We start from the raw sequence: 17910 nt of genomic DNA, 5'->3' as shown, positions 1-17910 counted from the left end.
TTTTGAATTTGCAAGTTTGAAAGCTCCTAAAACACTTTAGAATTATATATCCCAAAACTTTTTAAAATTTTTAGATTTGTATATCCCAAAATTTAAAAATTTTTGTAATATATTCTACCCAAGTATTTTTTTTCTTAAATTTAAATATGATTTTTTTAACTTATCAAATATGAAATTTTAACTTACAAAGATATAAAATTTCTATAAATTATATAACTTATTAAAAATCTATATCCAAAACCTGTAAAATTAAGATGAAAAAAGGTAAATAAATAATTTTGTCTGAAAGAGTTTTTTAAAAAAGTCTTGTAAGAGATAATGGTGTATAATTTACAATCACCCAAAATAAAAGGTGAAAAAAAATGCTTAGAAGCTAGTTTCATTCAGTGAGGTTTTGGGTATTTTTACCATTTACTTCTCTCACCACCAAGCTAAATTATTAGAGATGGCAAGGCTTACCCGGATCCCATCCCAATTTTTTAAAATAAATTTTCAACCTCGATCTAATTCATATATATATATATATATATATATATATATATATATATATATATTAATTTAATAATTTTAATTTAATATAATATTTATAAAATATTATTTTTAATGTAAATTATATCTTAATTATAATATAAATATAATATTTTTATTAAATTAATATCTTAAATCAAAATATTACATAATAATTTTATTATTATAATATATTTATATAAATATAAAATTAAATAAATAATTAAAAAATATAATATATATCAAATTGATTCAGAATAAATTTATCTAAAATCTGATTTTGATTTAATTTCAAAATTTTTATTTTTAAAAATTCAATCTAACCTCAAACCTTATTAAAAAAAATCGATCTCATAAAATATCAGATTGGAATGGACGAGTTTGGATATATTTAGGTGGAAAAAAAAATGGCTAGCTATCTGTGGAGAAAGTATGCAGACTCTATTTACAGCAAATGGGAAAGAACGCTTCTTTGGGACATGTTAGAGCCCTATCGACCCAAATCTTTTACGCCTCTCGTTACTATTTATATTGCAGCCTTTTACGCTGGCGTCATCGGTGCCGCCATTTCTGAGCAACTCTATAAGGTATTTTCTTTCCACCATTTTTCTGAGTTTCTTGTATTAATATTGTAATCATTTTTTTAGTTAAACCAAAATGTTGCTTTTCTATTTTTTTGCTGTTAGGAAGTTATATTCTTTTTGGTGAAAACTTGGATGAGAAAAGATTAGATTTGGAGTTCATATATGTAAACTGGTAATTACAATAAGAAATTGTAAAATACTAAAAATTGTTGAAACTTAAAAGATATGTATTACTGAATTTATCGGTAGCTCAATTTTCAGGTTTCAGGTTTAGGTTTCTTTTTGAAGTGATACAAAATCCATAACAATTGGAAGTGAATTACATGAAAATGCTCTCCGTCGATGATAAATCCTTGTCTATATAAAGCCTTGCCATAACATTTTATCTCAAGCTTTCTTTTATATTGACTCAGGATTCATTAGGTTTTAGTTTTGAGTTATCATTTGGCTCATAACAGATTGAAGATAGTGATGAAGTATTTTTTGAAGATATTGAATCATTAACAAATCAAGTGCACATAAACCTTTAAATTTTGTTTTCAACTTTGCGAACATAATTAATATATTCATAATGAAGAGCGAAGCAAATGTCTTATAATTGAATTTCATCTCATTTTTCTTGTCATCATTTATCTCAAATCCTCAAACTACTAAAAGAATTAAATCTGTTTTTCTGTCGCTTTTTTTCTCTATATTTTCTTTCATTTCATTTATTTTCAAACTTAAGTTGCCAAGCATATTGTACAAGCTCATGAAACCCATGTTGTCATCGTTGGTCGTTTAGGAATTGCAGTCTTCGAGGATCTACTAAGAGTTGCAATTTGTGTTATTGATCAGGAAAAGTACTGGGAAGATCACCCTGGGAAAGCAGTGCCGCTCATGAAGCCGAAATTTTATGGTGGTACCTGGAAGGTGCGCAAAGGTGATGTCCTGCCACCTAATCGGTGAAAGCAGGAAGATCCAGTCAAAGAACTATTTTGCCATTCCTTCTGTTTTACTCAATTTCTGTATACAGGTTAAGATTTGGTAGTCTTTAGGATGCATCTGGAAATTAATTACAGTGGAGACGATGTTTGTCAATGACTAGTTGAGGTAGAAGATTGTTTAGTCTTTAATTGTTTCTAGCATCAGATTTACATAGGAGGAGCCTTGCTGTGTCCATGTGAAAAGGAGAGAACACTTCTTAAAAACAAAAATCATACCATTAGTGTTTCATCAATCTAATATCCTTATCCCTATTTGTCATTTGATTTTACTCCCCAACCGCCACTTTTTTTTCTCGCAATATGGCATATTGGCGTGGAATATGCAAAGTGGTTGTTCCCTTGAGGATTTTCTTATGGCAGGGAAGGGAAACCGCCGCTTTTGATGCAGTGTCAATCCACCTGAAGGCATTAATAAAGATCTCGGAATGATTATAGGCTAGACTGAAAGTCTCTTCTTCATGCATATATAGGCTTCAAAACCGCATTTATAGATGATCGACTTTCTTATGCCACTATATCACCTACAAAGAATATTCGATACAAAATTATTAGTAGCTTAACCTTCAATGTCTTAACTATATCCGGTGTTGGTAGTTTAGAATGTGATCCTATCTTTGTTTGTGTATATTTTTTTTTCTGAACTCCATCCATAACATGTAAGAAATTTGATGTCTCAAAACGAAGTGATGTAAATTAAAACAACTAAATAAGTAACAAATATAAGCTCATGAAAATTGATTTTATTTCATCCTGATTACTAGTGTTATTGCTGCATTGTAAGTAGATAAATTACAGATGACAAAGGGGGTCCTGGATTTTCATCTGTATTTTGGGAATTTATAGTAAAATTTTGATTTAGATGAAAAAGACGAATTGAATGATATGGGTAACAATTATCATAAAAATAAAAGGTCAAAAAGAAAAAGGCTTAGAAGTTAGTTTTATTTGTCAGAACCGACGCACAAGTCTAAGCTCAAGTGGGTCTGTGATGGTGTTTGTTTGCAGGCAAAAAATCAGGAGGTATCGAGATTGAATCTCTAAAGTCACATAAAAGACCCATGTGTGGGTTATGACCAGATTGCGGAAGTACGCCCTAGGGAAAACAACCTGATGTTGAGTATAAAAGTCGTTCATTGAAAGGTTCTAGAATGCCTTAGAAGCATGATGCGAGCACTCAAGCTGAGAACAACCTGGAGATAGACCAAGTGCACGGACACTTTAGGAGACACCTTAGTACTCATTAGTTAAGGAAGGTATCTTTTAGCTGACTAGACTGCATGATATGCTCTTTAACTGTCATTATCGAATGTAGGACTCCGCAAACAAGAAGGTTTTAGAAACCTCTAGACACAGGCATTTAGCGGAAATTCTTAGGCCCTTCCAGATCTGGTGTTCAATAGAGGGCCTAGAACCAATAAGTTTTTAGAAATGGTTTAACGGATTTAGCATGAGTTTAAAAGTCTTGAAACAACTTAAAAAGTTTGGAATAGACTCACTTGGATCTTTAGTGACCACATATATTACGAGGCTTAAATATAAATAGAGGTGAAAGATAAAAAGATAAAAACATAGATTGAATACATAAAGAGACATTGAGAGTTAACAAAAGAGATTAGAACAACAATTGTATGTGTAAGTAAATAATATACTCTTGCCTTAAATTATCTTTTTCTTAGTTTTTTCTCAAACTTTCTGAAAATTAATTGAGTGCATAACACAAACTCTAAGTATCGATTTAGACATATTTTTAGATAGATATTTTTAATAAAAATATTGATAAAATTTTATCATTAAATATCAATCAATTTAAATTATAAACAATATTTTTTTATAATTTTTTATATATTATTAATTTTTACATTAAATTATATAATTTATTGATTTTAAATTTTTATTAAATTATTTTTAAAATATTTTATATTGGCTAAATTATATCTCAGCGCCATCATAAGCTCATGAAAATTGATTTTATTTCATCCAGATTGCTAGTGTTATTGCGATATTGTAAGTAGATAAATTACAAATGACAAAGGGGATTCTAGATTTTCATCTGAATTTTTGGAATTTATAGTAAAATTTTGATTTAAAAGAAAACAAAAAGAAAACAAATTGAATGGTATGGGTATAATTTACAATCACCCAAAATAAAAGGTAAAAAAAAAAATTGCTTAGAAGCTAGATTCATTCAGGGAGGTTTTGGATATTTTCACCATTTAGTTCTCTTACCACCAAGGTAAACTATTAGAGATGGCAAGTCTTACCCCGATCCCATCCCAATTTTTTAAAATAAATTTTTAATCTCTTTGTGTGTATATATAAATATAAATATATAAATATATATATATATATATAAAATCGTAATTGATCTAATTTAAAATTAATTTAATATAATATTTATAAAATATTATTTTTAATGTAAATTATATTTTAATTATAATATAAATATAATATTTTTATTAAATTAATATTTTAAATCAAACTATTACATAATAATTTTTTAATATAATATATTTATATAAATATATAAATAATTAAGAAATATTATATATATATTAAATGAAATCGAAATGGATTTACTTAAAACCTAATTCCGAATTAATTTCAATGTTTTTTTTTTCAAATTTCAACCTCACACCCTATATTTTAAAAAAAATCGATCTCATAAAATATCGGATTGGAATGGACGGGTTTGGATATATTTACCAACCCTATAAACTCTATCTCAAGCGCTGCAAGCGGGTTTCAACATTTCATGAACCATAAAAAAGAGTAGCAAAGAAGAGGTGGAAAAAAAAATGGCTAGCTATCTGTGGAGAAATTATGCAGACTATCTTTACACCAAATGGGAAAAAATGCTTTTTTGGGACATGTTAGATCCCTATCGCAGACCCAAATCTTTTACGCCTCTCGTTGCTATTTATATTGCAGCCTTTTACACTGGCGTCATCGGTGCCGCCATTACTGAGCAACTCTATAATGTATTCTCTTTCCACCATTTACCTGGGTTTCTTGTATTAATATTGTAATCACTTTTTTAGTAAAACCAAAATGCTGCTTTTCTATTTTTTTTTGCTGTTAGAAAGTTATATTCTTTTTTATGAAAACTTGGATGAGAAAAGATTGGGTTTGGAGTTCATAAACGTAAACTGAAAATTATAATAAGAAATTTTAAAATACTAAGAATTGTTGAAACTTGAAAGAAATGTATTACTGAATTATCGGTAGCTCAATTTTCAGGTTTAGGGAAGTGATACAAAATCCATAACAATTGGAAGTGAATTACATGAAAATGATATCCGTCAATGATCAATCCTTGTCTATATAAAGCCTGGCCATAACATTTTATCTCAAGCTTTCTTTTATATTGACTCAGGATTCATTAGGTTTTAGTTTTGAGTTATCATGTGGCTGATAGCAGATTGAGGATAGTGAAGAAGTTTTTTTTTCAAGATATTGAATCATTAACAAATCAAGTGCATATAAACCTTTAAGTTTTGTTTTCAACTTTGCGAACATAATTAATATATTCATAATGAAGAGCGGAGCAAATGTCTTATAATTGAATTTCATCTCATTTTTCTTGTCATCATTTATCTCAAATCCTCAAACTACTAAAAGAATTAAATCGGTTTTTCTGTCGCTTTTTTTCTCAATATTTTCTTTCATTTCATTTATTTTCAAATTTAAGTTGCCAAGCATATTGTAAAAGCTCATGAAACCCATGTTGTCATCATTGGTCATTTAGGAATTGCAGTCTTCGGGGATCTATTAAGAGTTGCAATTTGTGTTATTGATCAGGAAAGTACTGGGAAGATCACCCTGGGAAAGCAGTGCCGCTCATGAAGCCGAAATTTTATGGTAGTCCTTGGAAGGTGCGCAAAGGTGATGTACAACCACCTAATCGGTGAAAGCAAGAAGATCCAGTCAAAGAACTATTTTGCCATTCCTTCTGTTTTACTCAATTTCTGTATACAGGTTACAGATTTGGTAGTCTTTAGGATGCATCTGGAAAATAATTACAGTGGAGACGATGTTTGCCAATGACTAGTTGAGGTAAAAGATTGTTTAGACTTTAATTGTTTCTAGCATCAGATACATGGGAGGAGCCTTACTGTTTCCATGTGAAAAGGAGAGACCACTTCTTAAAAACAAAAATCATACCATTAGTGTTTCATCAATCTAATATCCTTATCCCTATTTGTCATTTGATCTTGCTCTCCAACCGCCCCTTTTTTTCTCTCAATATAGCATATTGGGGCGGAATATGCAAAGTGGTTGTTCCCTTGAGGATTTTCTTATGGTAGGGAAGGGAAACCGCCGCTTTTGATGCAGTGTCAATCCACCTGGAAGAATTAATAAAGATCTCGAAATGATTATAGGTTAGACTGAAAGACTCTTCTTCATGCATATATAGGCTTGAAAACCGCATTTATAGATGATCGACTTTCTTATGCAACTATTTCACACAAAATTATTAGTAGCTTTATCTTCGATGCCTTTGCTAAATCTGGTTCTTTGCCATATCATCTGCAGTTTCAAAAAATAAACGATGCTATCGAAATGCACAGCCAACCGCATTGCAACATTGGTCCATCTAAGGTAGATGGATACCTGAATCTTGAATCTGTATCTGCTCCGATTGAAATGCCAGCTGTGTCAACCTAAAAACTGGATTCGTTATATAGCATGTGTGCATTTCCATTCATATTGCATTCCACAGTGGGCGAGTCATTTTGAGATTATCTAATAATATGTCTGTTTACTGGCATTTTCTCGGTTGAAGTTGCTGCATTCTTTTTTATTCTTACTCTGCCTGTGATATTTGTAACCTAGAAATTCAAGTATAACCAAATTCCCATGTTTCTGAAGTCTGAACCTTCCTGTTAGGAATAATGAGATTTGTTTGGGATTAATAGATATTATTTGATGGATAAAAAGATTTGTGAAAAAAAAAAAATTTTAATAGAGAAATTTAACTTTTAAAAGAAAAATTTTAAGAGTACGAAGATATGAAAAGGGATTGGATTGAGGTTTTTTTACCTAACACTTCCTACGTCTCTGTGAGTGTTTTTTTTTTTTTTTTCTGAACTCCATCCGTACCATATAAGAAATTTAATGTCTCAAAACGAGGTTATGTAAATTAAAACAACTAAACAAGTAACAAATATAAGCTCATGAAAATTGATTTTATTTCATTCTTATTACTATTGTTATTTATGCATTGTAAGTTGATAAATTACAAATGACAAAGGGAGTCCTGGATTTTCATCTGGATTTTGAAAATCTATAGTAAAATTTTGATTTAGATGAAAAAAACGAATTGAATGATATCGGTAACAATTATCATAAAAATAAAAGATCAAAAAAAAAAAAAAAGGCTTAGAAGCTAGTTTTATTTGTCACGACCTATGCGCAAGTCTAAGCTCAAGTGGGCCTATGATGGTGTTTGTTCAAGTTGGTGCAGGCAGAGAATCAGGTGGTATCGAGATTTAGTCTCTAAAGGCACATAAGAGACCCAAATGTATGGGTTATAATCAGATTGCGGGAATACTCCGTAGGGTAAACAACCTGATGTTGAGTATAAAAGTCGTTCATTGAAAGGTTTTAGAATGCCCTAGAAGCATGATGCAAGCACTCAAGCTGAGAAAGCTTTAGAACAACCAGGAGATAGACCAAAGACATAGGTATGATAAGTATAAATAATACATTAATACTTATAAAGTATTTAAATTTAACTCGAATAAAATTTAAATTTGGTTCGATTATTATCGAGTCAAGTTTGAGCTTAAGTTACTCGACTTATCGATCGAATCGAATTTAAATATTTTTATATCTAATTTGAGTAACTCGCGAGTTTAATCGAATTTTTATATTTTAATTATTTTAATTAATCAAATATCTCAAATTCGAGTATAAATAATCAAATTTTTATCAAATATAAAAATCAAATTTATTTTTATATGTTAATTAAAATTTAATCAAACGAGTTCGAGTAATTTAATTTTTATCTTGAATTAAATTTAAATTAAAAAATAAAATTCAATCGAATTCGAATTAAATTTTAAATTTTAAATTTTAAATTAAATTTAAATTCAAATTCAAATTTAATATTATATCGATTCGAATTCAATCGATTATACCTTTTAACTATTACTTTAACTGTTACATTAGTTAAGGAAAGTATCTTTTAGCTGACTAGAATGCATGATATGCTCTTTAACTGTCATTATCGAAAGTAGGACTCGGCAAACAAAAAAGGTTCTAGAAGACTTAGGCATTTTGCGAAAATACCTGGATTCTTAAAAATCTGGTGTTTAATAGAAGGCCTAGAACCGATAAGTTTCTGGAAATAGTTAAACGGAATTAGCATGAGTTTAAAAGTTCTAAAACAATATAAAAGGATTTTATTAGACACACATTTGGATTTTTAATGACCATGACCACATATGTTACGAAGGTTCAAATATAAATAAAGGTGCCCTTCCACATTTGTATATAAAAAGATAGAGAGATAGAAACATAGATTGAATACATAAAGGGACATTGAAAGTTAACAAAAAAATTAGAACAACAATTGTATGTTTAAGTAAATAATTTACTTTTGCTTTAAATTCTCTTCTTCTTACCTTATTTTCAAACTTTCAGAAAATTAATTGAGTACATAACACAAACTTTAAGTACATCGTGGATTTAGACAAACATTTTTTTTTTAAATATTGATAGAATTTTTATTATTAAATATTAATTAATTTGAATTATAAACAATATTTTTTATATTTTTTTATATATTATTAATTTTTACCTTAAATTATACAATTTATTGCTTTTAATTTTTTTTATTAAAATTTTTATTAAATTATTTTTAAAATATTTTATATTTGCTAAACTATATCTCAGCGCCGTCATAAGCAAGTGGTTAACATTAAAGAAATAAACCATAAAGAAAAGTAGCAAACAAGAGGTGTAAAAAAAATGGCGAACTATCTGTGGAGAAATTATGCAAAATAATGGCGAACTTTCTGTGGAGAAAGTATGCAGACTATGTTTACAGCAAATAGGAAAGAAAGTTTCTTTGGACATGTTAGAGCCCTATCAAGACCCAAATCTTTTACGCTCTCCTTACTATTTATATTGCAGCTTTTTACAATGATTTCATCTTTACAAGTATTTTCTTTCCAGCATTTTCTTGGATTTTTTGTATTAATATTGTTATAATAATTTTGTATCCGTATGATGAATTTAGAAACGAAAATAAAAAAAAATAACGAAATCGTTACTAATTTTTTTTAGTTAAGTATAATTGGTCACATATTAAAATATATCTTTTTAATAAAATCTTAAAATCAATTAAAATTTATTATAAGGATAATTTTAGGATCTACGTAACAGTCTGAGTTCGAGAATCAGTTACGCGTGGGGAATGATTAGCACCCACACAACGCCCGTTTAAGACGGTACCAATTAACTACATGTTATCTTCCGATTTTAATAAAATAGTCTTATTTTTTATGTTTGAAAAATAATTTTTTTTATTTCTTTTGTTTATTGGAAATTAATTTTTTAGAAATTTATTATGAAAATTTATTATTTAAATTTTATTCGAGAAAAATAAATTAAAACCTTTTTATTGAAATAATTCTCAAAATATTTCATTACGTTGGTAACATTAAAAGAACTCATTTTCACATAAAGATTTTTTAAGCATCGCTTGTCGAAATACTTTAGAATCCCATCCTAGGAGGTCCGAATTTACTTTTCGTAAAAATTATGTCATGTATGCAATACAAATAATAACATATTGATGCACACATTTTATTTTTTTAAAATTTTTTATTAATTGTTTTATTAATTTTTTTATTTTTATTTTGAAGAAAAAAAGAAATTTTTATTGTATTTAAGTTTTTCTATAAATATTTCAATACGTTGGTAATATTTTTTTAAAAAATTTTCTCACCTAGGGATTTCGTAAAGCATCACTACTCGGAATACTTTTAGAATCTCATTATTGGATAAAATTTTCATTTTCCTTATTTATACTATTTTTAATAAATTAATTAATTTTATTTATTATGCTATAAAAAAAATTTTATTCTATTGAAAATTTTTTATAAATACTCCAATACACTGGTAGTATTAAAAAAAAATATTTTCACCTAGAGATTTCATAGGTATCACTACTCATAATATATATGAATCTCATCATCGGGTAAAATTTTTTTTTTATTATTTTTTTTATTAATTAATATTATAAAACAATAAAATTTTATTTTGGTAAATTTAAACATTTTTACATGCATAAATATTAATAATAATTAAAATAACAAAAATAATATATAGAAAAATCTTTAAAAAATTCAAAAAAAAAATTTTTTACCTGAACCGGACAGGTCAACGGTCCGGTCAACGTGGGTCTGGACCAGTTTCGTCAGTTCAGCGCTGGTTTGGGTGATTCGACGGTTTAGCGACGGTCTGGTCCGGTTCACCTGGACCGATCAAAGATCAAAAGGGGAACGGATCGTCGGGTCTATTGTGCAGATCCCTGATCGGATTGCAAATTGACGTGCGGATCCTTAGATCTCAAAACAACATTGTTTAAGCATTATTGAAACGACGTCGTTTTTGGTTTTGGTAGCTTATATAAAAGTAAAAAAAAAAAATTCGATCATTTCTTCCCTTCTCAAAAAAAAAAAATACCTCTTTTTTTTTTACTCAATCAAAATAGAGATGTCGGTCGATCTCGTCGTTGTCGTTGCCGTTGTCGTCGGTGGTCGAAAAATTTCAAAATCTTTCCACAAACTCCTCTCGACTCACCAAATTCATATTCAGCCTCTGTTTTACCAAAAGAAGACTCAAACGACCTAGATCTATCTTTGAAGGTTCGGTTAAAAACTCTTTTTTTATTTTTTTATTTTTTTGTAACTGACCTTGATTTCTTTTTGCAGGTGTTTTTTTTATTTTTGGCGCTAGGTTCCCCTGTTTAGAGACTATGATTTTTTTGTTTTTTTTTTTTTTACAGAAAGCTAAAATGATTTTTTTTCGACAAGAAGCTCTCTTTTTTTATAAAAATTTTTTGCAGTTTTTTTTCGATTCCCTTTCTTTGTTTTTCTTGCAAGTTAAAAGCTCTATTTATTAGAATTCAAATATCAGATATTCTGATATTCGAATCCCACATTTTCAACTTAAAATTTATGCTTGTCGGTTAAGTAGTGTGTTAGGCAACTGTCGGTGGTAACAGCCGTTGATATTTTGAACTTTGGTGATAGTGCATTTAATGCACCGGATAAGAGAAGAAGAAGAAAAAAAAAGAAAGAAAAAAAGAGACAAATAAAAAAAGAAAGAAAGAGAAAAAAATAATAATAATAATAAAAAATGGCGTTTACAAATATTATAACAACTTATTTAGTTAAACTAAAAAGGTTTGCTTTTTTTTTTTTCTATTAAAAAGTTATATATATATATATATATTTTTTTTTTTTTCCCTCCCCTCACTATTTATATTACAGCTTTTTACACTGATTTCATCGACGACGCATCACTGAGCAACTTTACAAGTATTTTCTTTTCACCATTTTCTTGGATTTCCTGTATTAATATTGTAACCACTTGTTTAGTTAAACTAGAAGTATATATATATTTTTTTTGTGAAAACTTGGATGAAAAAATATTAAATTTGGAGTTCATATAAGTAAACTGGAAATTACAATAGGAAATTATAAAATACTAAGAATTGTTGAAACTCGGAAAATATGTTTTCCTGAATTATCTATAGCTCAATTCTACGCTTTAAGCTTCTTTTAGATATTTGGTAATTGTATTTTAACAATTTACCATAAAGCTTGGTGAAAGTCCATATCACTTGGAATGAATTACGTGGAAATGGTTACCGTCAGTTATCAATTCTTATATATATAAAGCTTTGGTATAACACTTTTTTCTCAAGCTTTCTTTTATATTGAATCAGAATTACATTAGATTTTAGTTTTGAGCTATCATGTGGCTTATATCAGGTGATTGAAGATGGTCATGAAGTTTTCTTTCAAGAGATTGTATCTTAACGAATCAAGTGCATATAAATCTTTAAGTTTTGATTTCAACTTTGCGAACATAATCAATATATTCATCCAATTCATTAACGAAGAGCGGAGCAAATGTCCCATAATTGAATTTCATCTTGTTTTTCTTATCATTTATCTAGAGTCCTCTAACTACTAAAAGGAATTAAATTTGTTTTTCTGTCACTTTTTTCTCTATCTTTTCTTTCATTTCATTTATTTTCAAACTTAAGTTGCCAAGGATTTTGTAAAAGCTCATGGAAACCCATGTTGTCATCATTGGTCACTTAGGAATTGCAATCTTCAAGGATGAGTTGCAATTTGTGTTATTGATCCGGAAAAGTACTGGGAAGATCACCCTGGGGAAGCAGTGCCACTCATGAAGCCGAAATTTTATGGTGATCCCTGGAAGGTGCTCAAAGGTGATGTCCTACCACCTAATCAGTGAAAGCAAGAAGATGCAGTCAAAGAACTATTGTGCCATTTTTTCTATTTTACTCAATTTCTGTATACAAGTTACAGATTTGGTAGTCTTTAGGATGCATCTGGAAAATAATTACAGTATAGATGATGTTTGTCTATGATTAGTTGAGATAGAAGATTATTTAGTCTTTAATTATTTCTAGTATCATATTTGCATGGGAGGAGCTTTATTATTTCCATGTGAAGAGGAGAGACCACTTCGTAAAAACAAAAATCATACCATTAGCATTTCATCAATCTAATATCCTTACCTTTATTTGTCATTTGATCTTGCTCCCCAAGGTGTCCCTTGCTTTTTTTTTGTTTTTTTTTTTCAATATAGCATATTGGCGTGGAATATGCAGAGTGGTTGTTCCTTGAGGATATTCTTTAGGCAGGGAAGGGAAACCACTGGTGATGCAGTGTCAATCCTCCTGAACGAATTAATAAAGATCTCGCATTGATTATATAGCAATTTGATCTACGCTCAATCGAAATAACTAGCTGGCATGGGTTAACTTAAGCCACAAAATGAAGAATGAAATCCACCTAGATGTTATATTTAGTTACATTCAACTTACCTCAAATTTAGCAAATTATGAAGATCATGTTCTTCTCTCCCCTCCTGTAGCGTTGTCTCTTGTCTTCCCTCTTTCCTCTTCCTTAGCTTTGGCCCGTAGCTCTCTGCGGATCTAATTACAAAAATGACAACATATGGAACTATTCCAACAGAGTTGCCTCCATCAACGACCTTCATTTTCCCTGCAAGAGAAGAGATCCTATCAGCCCTTGGCTCACGAAGACAATGGAAAGAGATGATCAAGATTCAAGCTATAAGCCTCCCCTCCAATTTAAATAACTCCATACAAAGAATCCGAACCAACGCTGCATTTTTTAGGATGAACTATGTCATCGTCATAATGTTTCTTCTCTTCCTCAACTTGCTCTGGCACCCTGTCTCACTGATTGTCTTAATTATCCTGATAGTTGCATGGTTGTTCCTATATCTTTTACGTGACAACCCTGTATCAATTGAGGGCTTTGTGATTGATGATTTCGTTATGACGACGGGTCTGTTGTTGGTTACCTTTGCCATGCTTTTCCTAACAGATGTGACAGATAATATCATAATTGGTCTTTCTCTTGGATTAGCTATTGTTTTGGTCCATGGAGTATTCAGAAGTACTGATGATTTGTTCTTCGGGGATGAGGAAGAAGCGAACAGATTGCCAGTGTTGATGCGCCATGCCAAGGAAGCTGCGCCTCTGCCATCGAAGAATGCTGCCTCCTCTTCTTATTCTGTGTCCTAGTGTTCTCTTGAATGCTTCCAAAGCTGTTGTTCAATTTAGAATTATACATGACCCAGGGAAAAGCAAGAGATTCTTTGCGGTTTAAGATTCATGTGTATATCATATAACATCTTCCACCAAGAAAAATTTTTGTTGCATGAAATTCAATGTTTTCTATAAGTTGGCATTAGAAGTGCTATGACTTTTGAAGCTTTAGAGGCCGAATGGAAACGGATGAACCAAGTTTGTTGATAATCAAAATCAATTACTTTCATGTCGGATAAATCCTTAAAAAGTAGCCATTCAAGTTTGTAACTTTGCTAAAAAAGTGCCAAGAGTGTGATTCATATAAAGATAATCTCGCTTTCAGCTTCTAATCATTCGATTAAGAAGGATAAGCATGGAGATTAAATAGGATAAGCATGGACAAGGTTACAGTCATCTATGCCGTCATAAGTTCAAGATTGATGTCGATAATGACAGACGGTTTAACTTTTTCTGGGATAATAAATCAGTTTATAGGGACACCATAGGACTTTATCACAAAAAAAAAAATAAACTATATCATTTATGGGTGGAATTGCACTAGTTAAACAGAAATTAATTTGCTGGCAATATAGGTGCTGCTTTGTTCAGCTATTTTGACCATCTTTCGACATCCATTGCACTTAGATGAAATCTTTGATTCCTACATTTAGAAGGAAATTGCTAGTTGCAAGCTGCAAGCAACTTTATGCCATATTTGGCTGGAGCAATGACATTGGCATATCGGATCTTTAATACAAGAGATGAACAAGGTTGGGATGATTAGGATTTTCTTTATCTGGCACAACGGTGTTTGTAGGAGCCTGGAAGTTTGCAATCTGATTTCCTTGCAAATGGATCTGATCTATTATAAATTTGGAGATTATGACGAGTCTTAGTTGCCAGAATCTGTTCTAAATGACCATAAATTTACCAGTTTGGTTTGGTATCTAACATGGTCAATATCTATTAATTTCCCCTGAAATGTTAATTAAAATTTACTGTAGGTTGGCTGGCATTTCCCTGGCAGCAATATAGAAATGCTGTGCAGAGATGTAGCTAACTTTGAAGGCAAACATCAATGTTCTTTTTGTTTCCTACTTGTTGGCGCTGCCTTTCTGGAGTGGATCCTCAATCTGTTGTTCCATGAGTTGGGTCTACAATGTACTTTCTGTACTTTTTTATTCTTTTTCCCTTCATTGAAAGCCACAATATTCGGACAAAGTCAAACAATAGAATCTACAGTTTTGGTGGTTAAGAACTATCAATTTCCACCTTGTTTGAGCCTACAGCACTTGATTCATCATCACCAATTTCACTATTGCCATCTCTTATCAAGTTAAGTCACTACTCTGCAGTAGCCTGCATGAAAGTGAAAATGCCCCTAGAGTATTATCCCACTTTCTGATAATAAATTGTATGGATCATAAGTTTATAACCTAATCACCAAGATAAATAGAAATGATCCTACCAAACTGAAAAAATGAAAATAAAGAAAATTTTGCAGCAGCAGAACAAGTCCTGGCACTTTGAGAGGCCATTAAGAAGAGTTGCAAGTATTTGAGGTTAATAACTAAAGGACCCTTTGGACAACCCATTTCGATGATGATGATGATGATGATGATGATGGTAGATCTTGAAAACTACATACATATAGATCAGTAAACTGTGTCTCAAAAGTTGAAATGTTGGAACTCCTTTGCAGCGAGGATCCACCACCCACCAATCAAAACTTCAGCTGGAAAATGGACCAGTTTCCATACCAGTCCAGTCCAAAAGTGAAATCTCTATGTTTGCATTTTTTTGGATGCCTTTTACCAACGAAAAACTTTGAAAGAATTGTCATTCCTCAGCTTAGCAGCCACACCCACCCGCTTTTCATGTTTCATTTACCCAACAGTTCCAGCATCTCATCCAAGTCCATTTAACACACCCCAACAGAACAGAGAGAAAACAGAACAGGAGACAATAATTCAAGTTGCAGAAGATATTACAAAGCATCATAAAGATTAAACATTTTATTAACTTTTCATCAATTGATCGACAAATTCCCTATATTTGCCATTATTAAACCATTACAAATGGTTATATGAGCATAAATTGTACATGGTACTCGCATTTTTAACTTGTTTTTTTACAATGGAACACCTTAAACTCAGACTTTGGCGAAATACACTGCAAAAGCAGCCTAGCCGTATGTTCTTGTTTGATAACAGCATCCGCTTTCTCCACCAAAACTGCGCCAACAATCCTGTCATACCCTCCTCCGCCACCATTCGCCAGGTAAGCCACGAGCGCCGCCTGAATCGGCGGCAAACTCGGATTATAAGCCGCCGATTCCATGTAAGACCCTGTATATATCTTCCCTTCAACATCCACCAACGCCACTCCAGATGGACACCCGCTGTATGGCGCGTGTGACATATTCGCCGCATCAAGAGCCGCGTATTTTAAATCATCCTCACCGTTGATTTTGCCGTTGCATATATCGGAGCAAATCGACAAACCGTTTCGGTGAGGCTCGAGGAGAAGAGGGACGTCTTTTTCTAGCAAATCATCTGGGCCGAACCTGTGAGGTAAAAGATGAGATAATGGAGTAAATTCGTGGTCTTTATCATTACAATTATTGTTCATTTTGTTTTCTTTTTCCTTTTCGGAGGAGATTATGAGGATCTTAACATCGGGGGCTCCACGGAGCTCTTGGAGGAATTGGCGGCAATGGCCGCAAGGGGCGGCGGAGACGGCGACGTATTTAAGACGTGGCTCCGCATTGAGGGAAAGGTTGGTGATGAGGAACTGCTCGGCGTGGACGGAATGGTTGAGGGGGAGACCGGGAAATTCCAGATTGGCTCCGAAGAAGATCCGACCAGATGACCCAAGTCCGACAGCCCCAACTTGGTAGTTCGAGATTGGCGGGCGGGCTAAGCCCTGGGCAGATTTGACCAAGGACGGAAGGAGTTGGAGCACCGTTTGGCCTGATTGTTTGGCCATTTGTTCGGCTTCGACAGAGTCGATTACGAATCTGGGTCGATCCATTTTGGAAGATAGGCTTATGTTTGACTCGGTCGGAGACGGTGGGCCGCGGAGGACAAACATTCCTGGAAATAAAAAGGAGGGGAGGTGGGAGTAAAGGAGAGAAGTAAGTGGGGATTATTTATAGTGAGAATTGGTTTATGGCTGTCCAGAACACCGATTAAGTACAAGTATTACTAACTTTTGCTATGTAACTGTTAGTTTTTTACTGTTTAAGGGTGGTAAATTTTGCTAGATCCATGATATTAGGGGGGCAAAAAGATATAAGTTCGGGCTTTTTTTTTTACTAATTTCTTGAATGTGAAGGAGTGTTAATTATTATTACTACTAGAATTAAGATATCTATTTTGCTCATATTTTATGCGTATTCGGATTTTTATCCAAAAAAAGCAAAATATGAATATTAAAAAATGAAATCGTGAAAAATATGACTTTTACATATTTAATAAGTACATGAATAGATAATTAAACATTATAACACTTGTCCCATATTTATATTTAATATATATATGTACATAATTAAAATATTTAATGTGTATATTATTGATAAATTTTTATTTATTTTTATTTTTTAAAAATGATAGAATTTATAATAAGAGAGGGGGTTGGAATCGAACTCCAACTTTAATATTTTTTTTAAGATTTTTTATTCATTGAACTTGAAGTCAAAGATAGTTTTCAATTATTTTTAATTGTTATTGTTTTAATTTATTTTAATATGTTTATTATATTTACTTTAATACATATGTTTTTTTTTTTGTTTTTAACCTTTATTTTTAAAATTGGATGATGGTTGATTAAGTTTTTTAACATATTGTACATGTGCCAAACAACAATGTGCCATATTTATTGGCACTGAAGAAAAAGGTAAGGAAAAGAAAATATAAAGATTTGTCTTAAAATAATTGATTGATTGATTGATTCCACCATTAGATAAGCTTGTCCATAGCCACGATATTTTGAACACAATGTT

At 31.2% G+C, this 17910-nt stretch overlaps 3 protein-coding genes and 2 pseudogenes across 3 annotated transcripts; 4 read left to right on the top strand and 1 right to left on the bottom strand.

Moving 5' to 3' along the window:
• The first annotated feature begins 914 nt into the window (after positions 1–914).
• On the top strand, positions 915–2551 carry LOC111300364 (uncharacterized protein At4g29660-like). Its single transcript, XM_022896000.2, has 2 exons — positions 915–1094; positions 1929–2551. The coding sequence occupies exons 1-2, from the start codon at positions 915–917 to the stop codon at positions 2037–2039; spliced, it is 291 nt and encodes a 96-aa protein (XP_022751735.2). The 3' UTR covers positions 2040–2551.
• A 2321-nt stretch (positions 2552–4872) lies between these two features.
• LOC111300363 (uncharacterized protein At4g29660 pseudogene) lies at positions 4873–5985 on the top strand (annotated as a pseudogene).
• Positions 5986–9084: 3099 nt separating this feature from the next.
• LOC149513663 (uncharacterized protein At4g29660-like) lies at positions 9085–12637 on the top strand. The gene is given in 2 exon segments (XM_089746812.1): positions 9085–9241; positions 12444–12637. Coding segments are annotated over 2 exon segments (291 nt in total). The 3' UTR covers positions 12578–12637.
• Positions 12638–13110: 473 nt separating this feature from the next.
• LOC111300362 (PRA1 family protein F2 pseudogene) lies at positions 13111–14050 on the top strand (annotated as a pseudogene).
• A 1842-nt stretch (positions 14051–15892) lies between these two features.
• On the bottom strand, positions 15893–17081 carry LOC111300361 (cytidine deaminase 1-like). The gene has a single exon (XM_022895997.2). The coding sequence runs from the start codon at positions 16998–17000 to the stop codon at positions 16026–16028; it is 975 nt and encodes a 324-aa protein (XP_022751732.2). The 5' UTR covers positions 17001–17081; the 3' UTR covers positions 15893–16025.
• Positions 17082–17910: the final 829 nt, after the last annotated feature.

This window comes from Durio zibethinus, chromosome 18 (assembly GCF_047325235.1).
Source record: "Durio zibethinus cultivar Kanyao isolate XHJ-2024 chromosome 18, ASM4732523v1, whole genome shotgun sequence".
NCBI classification, from domain to species: Eukaryota; Viridiplantae; Streptophyta; class Magnoliopsida; order Malvales; family Malvaceae; genus Durio; species Durio zibethinus.
Note: the sequence above shows the minus strand (reverse complement) of the source record. Positions and strands in the feature narration are given on the sequence as shown.